The 4832-nt window shown below is 39.6% G+C and overlaps 1 protein-coding gene across 1 annotated transcript; it reads left to right on the forward strand.

The window, feature by feature from the left end:
• The first annotated feature begins 2428 nt into the window (after positions 1 to 2428).
• LOC114082644 (olfactory receptor 2Y1B-like) lies at positions 2429 to 3358 on the forward strand. Its single transcript, XM_027923775.2, has one exon. It carries the CDS (start codon positions 2429 to 2431, stop codon positions 3356 to 3358), a length of 930 nt encoding a protein of 309 aa, XP_027779576.2.
• Positions 3359 to 4832: the final 1474 nt, after the last annotated feature.

Genomic DNA, 4832 nt, shown 5'->3' on the forward strand with positions numbered 1-4832 from the left:
TCATTTGGTAAATTTCAAAAATCCTGGTGCCTTACACTGAAGTTTGGGCCAGTATCACCCACTCTTTATTTAAATAACTATCAAGCTTTCAATTGTGGTTTCCTCCATTCTAACGGTTCAACTGAGGTTTCAAAGCTTTCAAAGCTGGGTTCAATTTTCCCTATTCAGTTTTAACTTATATACTATGGTGTCCACTTATTGCTTTATGACTCTTTGCTTCGTGATGTTGAAATCCTTTTGGATTACATTTCCAACATTTTTCATGTAACCAACTTCTATGTCTACCTAAGCATACGTATATATTAGTATAAATATCATTGATAAACATATGAAGCAGGAATAGTTAAAACCCTTTTGCCAATAAATGAGAAAAGGTGCAGATTCTTTCCTGATGAACAGAAAATAAATATTTCTGGGACATTTATGTGCACCAAGAGCAGTACCGCGATGTAGAACTCATTCACCAGTTCATTCAAAGATCTTTACTAAGACCCTTTTCTTCTCCAGGCATTTCATGGGAAAAGGGGGATAAAATAACTAAGCAGGCCCAGTTGGATGGTATGTAAAGATTACTAGTGTAGACAGACAAGTGTTAAAAGCATATATTACATAACTTGGTACTTCAGAATGTTTGAGATCCTTTAGTCCAAATCAAAATCTTGTGAAATAAGGATTTGTTTTTGCTTTGCTTTGCTTTTTTACAGTTAAGTGATTGGAGACTCACAGAATTGAAATTTCAGAACAGGTGAAATGGGAAGTAATAAAGTTTATATGTAGGGATCTGACTACAGACTTCAGCAGTTAATTTACTGAGGTGTTCATCCAAAACCCATCATAGGTATGTTGGTCATATTACATGTGTATTAAAACTTTCTCTTTATAATTTACATTTTCCCCATCTTTTGTATAAGGGCATGAACCATGGCACCTAAATACTTCACTGAAATCAGTCATCCAGCACTAAAGCACTGTTAATGATCTTTCAGTACAGCAGACATAATGAAAATAAAAATGTGTTAATTTGGCAAAAACTTCTCATGTTGAGCATAGGGTAAACTTCTATTGTTTATGTTTTTTTCTTTTTCTTTTTTTTTTTTTTTTTTGGTTTCTGGTAAATTTTCTTATATGGTATTTAGATTTTAACCATAAGAAATATCAATCTTTCAAGTAAAAAGCAATTTTACACATATTTCACTGCCATAGTTTATTAAAGTGTGTAGACCATTAATCCTATGGGTTCGTAGAGGAAATAGATTTTCATCAGATGTAATGGGAGAGTCAAATGTTTCACTCAGAAAAAGTTCCTTAACATCTAGTGTATATCATGAAATAAAGTAAAGTGAATTTACCCCTAAGAGAGGATATTAGTACTTTTAAACTGACTGTGTTCTGCACACGGCTTGGAGTAGGATACAAACGTATAAAAGATATCAAGTGGGTGTGACAAGTGCTACAGAGAAACTCTGCAAAAAATATTTGATTAGAGAGGAGAGAACAACTCTTCCCGGGGAGTCGAAGGATGGATTTGTGACTTAGATAAACAGGTGGGGATACTCCAAAGATGATGACTCATCATAAGGACTGTATCTGTTATGAATTATTTATGACCTAAAGGGATGTATCTCTACTCTTTCTGGTCCTAAAGTGACCAGATGGTAGTTGATCATGAGCAAGGATTTCAGGATTGGTGTATTGAAGTTATTCTCTGAACAGAAGAAAGCAGAGGAGCACCAGAAGCCAATTTTCATTTTTTGTGGTGCTAGGGATTGAATAGAGGGCCTTGTGCACGTGAGGGAAGTATTCTACCAACTGACCTACATCCCCAGCCCCAGGAGCCCAACTTTTGATCTTAACCTCATAAGCACACTGAAAAATCCTACCTAATAGACCAAGAAAATGACAAAGAGAACAACATAGAATATTGATGTTATGTTTTTATACTTTAGATTTTTATTTCGTTTGAGGTACTTGGGATCAAACCAAGGGTCTATGCATTCCAGGGAAGTACTTTACTACTGAGCTACACTCCCAGCAACAAATTAGATTTTTTTAAAAGCAATTTTTACCTGAATGCATTGGATTCTTGTCTCAGTCGAGGGAGGCAATACATCATTTATATGTTCAGACAAGGAAGCATCATGTCAAAATGATTGAATAGATTGCCTCAAATCATGGAATAAACAGGCAGTAAGAATAGGGCTCACACAAGGGCCCATCATTCCTAATCTCCACACTACAGAAGAGAAGAGTAGGAATAGAAGACTGAATGGAACTGAACTAAATAGCAAAGTGTAAATTAAATGTATGATTTAGGAATACATAGGGAATACATGTAGGAATACACCGGCAACAGTGAAAATAATATTTTAATTCCATTTCTTCAGAATAGGCATCAATCTTTTTCTGTTGTTTGGGCAAGGAAATGACTATGAGAAGTAAGAATACCAGTATTGATGATGGCTTCATTTTGGTAGGCTTCTCAGACTGGCCTCAACTGGAACTCACCCTTTTTGCTTTTATTTCAATTTTCTACTCTCTGACCCTCTTTGGCAACACCAGCATCATTGCTCTCTCAAGACTGGACCCTCGACTGCACACACCCATGTACTTCTTCCTCTGCCACCTCTCCTTCCTGGACCTCTGCTATACCACCAGCACTGTGCCCCGGCTGCTGATCAACCTATCCAGACTTGATAGGACCATCAGCTATGGAGGGTGTGTGGCCCAGCTCTTCATATCTCTTGCCTTGGGCTCCACTGAGTGTGTACTTCTGGTAGTGATGGCCTTTGACCGCTATGCTGCTGTGTGTCATCCACTCCACTACACAACCATCATGCACCCTCATTTCTGCCAGGCACTGGCTATTGCCTCCTGGGTAGGAGGCCTCGTGAACTCTCTGATTCAGACAGGCCTCATGATGGCCATGCCTCTCTGTGGTAATCAGTTGAATCACTTCTTTTGTGAGATGCCTGTATTACTGAAGTTGGCTTGTGAGGATACAGGAGGAACAGAGGCCAAGATGTTTGTGGCCCGAGCCATAATCTTGGTCTTTCCTGCAGCACTGATAGTAGGCTCCTATGCAAACATTGCTCAGGCAGTGCTGAAGCTCACGTCAATGGCTGGGGGTAGAAAGGCTTTGGGGACATGTGGCTCCCACCTCCTTGTGGTTTGCCTTTTTTATGGCTCAGCCATGTACACCTATCTCCAACCTACAGGCACTTACTCTGAGAGTGAGGGAAAATTTGCTGCCCTTTTTTATACTATTATTACCCCTATGCTCAATCCTCTGATCTATACCCTAAGGAACAAGGATGTGAAAGGGGCTCTCTTGAAGGTACTAGGGAGAAATAGAGATTGAAGGTAGGAGGGGAAACAAAGACAAATAACATTTTCCATGGTAACTTGCATTTTCTAAAAACTACCATTTTCTTTGGAGGCCATTGGCCACTAGAAAACAACCTTCTTGGGTCCTCAGATTACCAATACATTCCTTCTGGGAAATTGGAAGTGGGAATTTCTAATTCAGTGTTTTTATGATTATTGTTTAGGAGGGAGTAAATCTTGTGTGTCACAATGTTCAAAAAGAATGAACTTGAGAAGAGAGTACATTTTGCCATATGTGGAGAATAAGGATGGAGTCTATACATGTCTGAGAGCCAGGGAAGCCTAAATAAATGTGGTAACCCTTTTCCAAAGAGACTGATTCCCAGTGTTGTCATTAACTCCCAGTGTGCCTAAATGGGAAAGGCATATGCTCACTTGTAGTTTTTTTTAATAAATTGGGACCCTGACGACCTTCCCACACAACTCAGACCCATTTCTACTTTCTCAAACAATAGTTATTCCTCTAGCCTTCTGGTCATAACAGTTATTAGCAAATAAGGGGTCCTGCTCAGATGCCCTATTCTGAGCAGATAGGGTCTCAAGGTGAATGTCATTTACCTACTCAAGGAAAAAAGCAAAATATGTAGTATGACATTGAAAAAACAAAAGAATAAAAGTCTTATTACTTGCACCATGTGTGTTAGTCATGACATCTGTCTAGGCCAGGGGCAAAAGGGCAGTCATTGTAGGTAACAAATGAATGGGTCAGGAACTTGGGGACTGATTCAAGAGGAAATAAAATGCAAATACTTCCTGAATATACCCACCTCCTCCAACCTGTTCTCAAGGATACCTACCTCTAGGGAATTGTTCCTCCCTGCATGGTGGTGGTAATGAATGCCCACTGGGCTGCTCCCTTCCTGCCTGTACCCCTGGGAGGCTTCTGTTGGCCCAACTGTTGGTCATGTAGGCAAGATAAGAGGATGAGGGAGCATGAGAAGAAAGGAAAACTAAAATGTATAAAAAGGGAAGGACACCCCTACTCCCTTGGGCAAAAACTAGGACCCCCCTGTGGCAGAGCCTTTTTCCGTGTGTGTGTGTGTGTGTGTGTGTGTGTGTGTGTATGTGTGTGTTTTATCTTTTAAATAAAACTCTTTGCACTTGCCTAAACATTTCTGGATGGTTCAGTCTTAAACACTGGCAGAAGGACTTGAACCTAATTCTCAACACCAGTGTCATCATAAAGAAATAATGTCCAAAAAACCAACCAGAATACAACAGAGAAGTTCCTGTAGTAACAGTTGTCCCCACTTCATAGTGTATATGTAGCCCTGGCTGCTCAAACACTGAGGCTTAGTTTAAATGGGTATGTTTTCTTTTTCTCTTCTCCCTCTCCCTATCCCTAATCTCAAGGGAAACAGGATTGCCTTTTTCCTATCCTAGGCCTGAGTTGTCTGTCTCTGAACACATACCACAGGAACCAAGTAATTTAAATAATTTACTCAAAT

Source organism: Marmota flaviventris, chromosome 5, assembly GCF_047511675.1.
Source record: "Marmota flaviventris isolate mMarFla1 chromosome 5, mMarFla1.hap1, whole genome shotgun sequence".
In the NCBI taxonomy this organism is placed as follows: domain Eukaryota; kingdom Metazoa; phylum Chordata; class Mammalia; order Rodentia; family Sciuridae; genus Marmota; species Marmota flaviventris.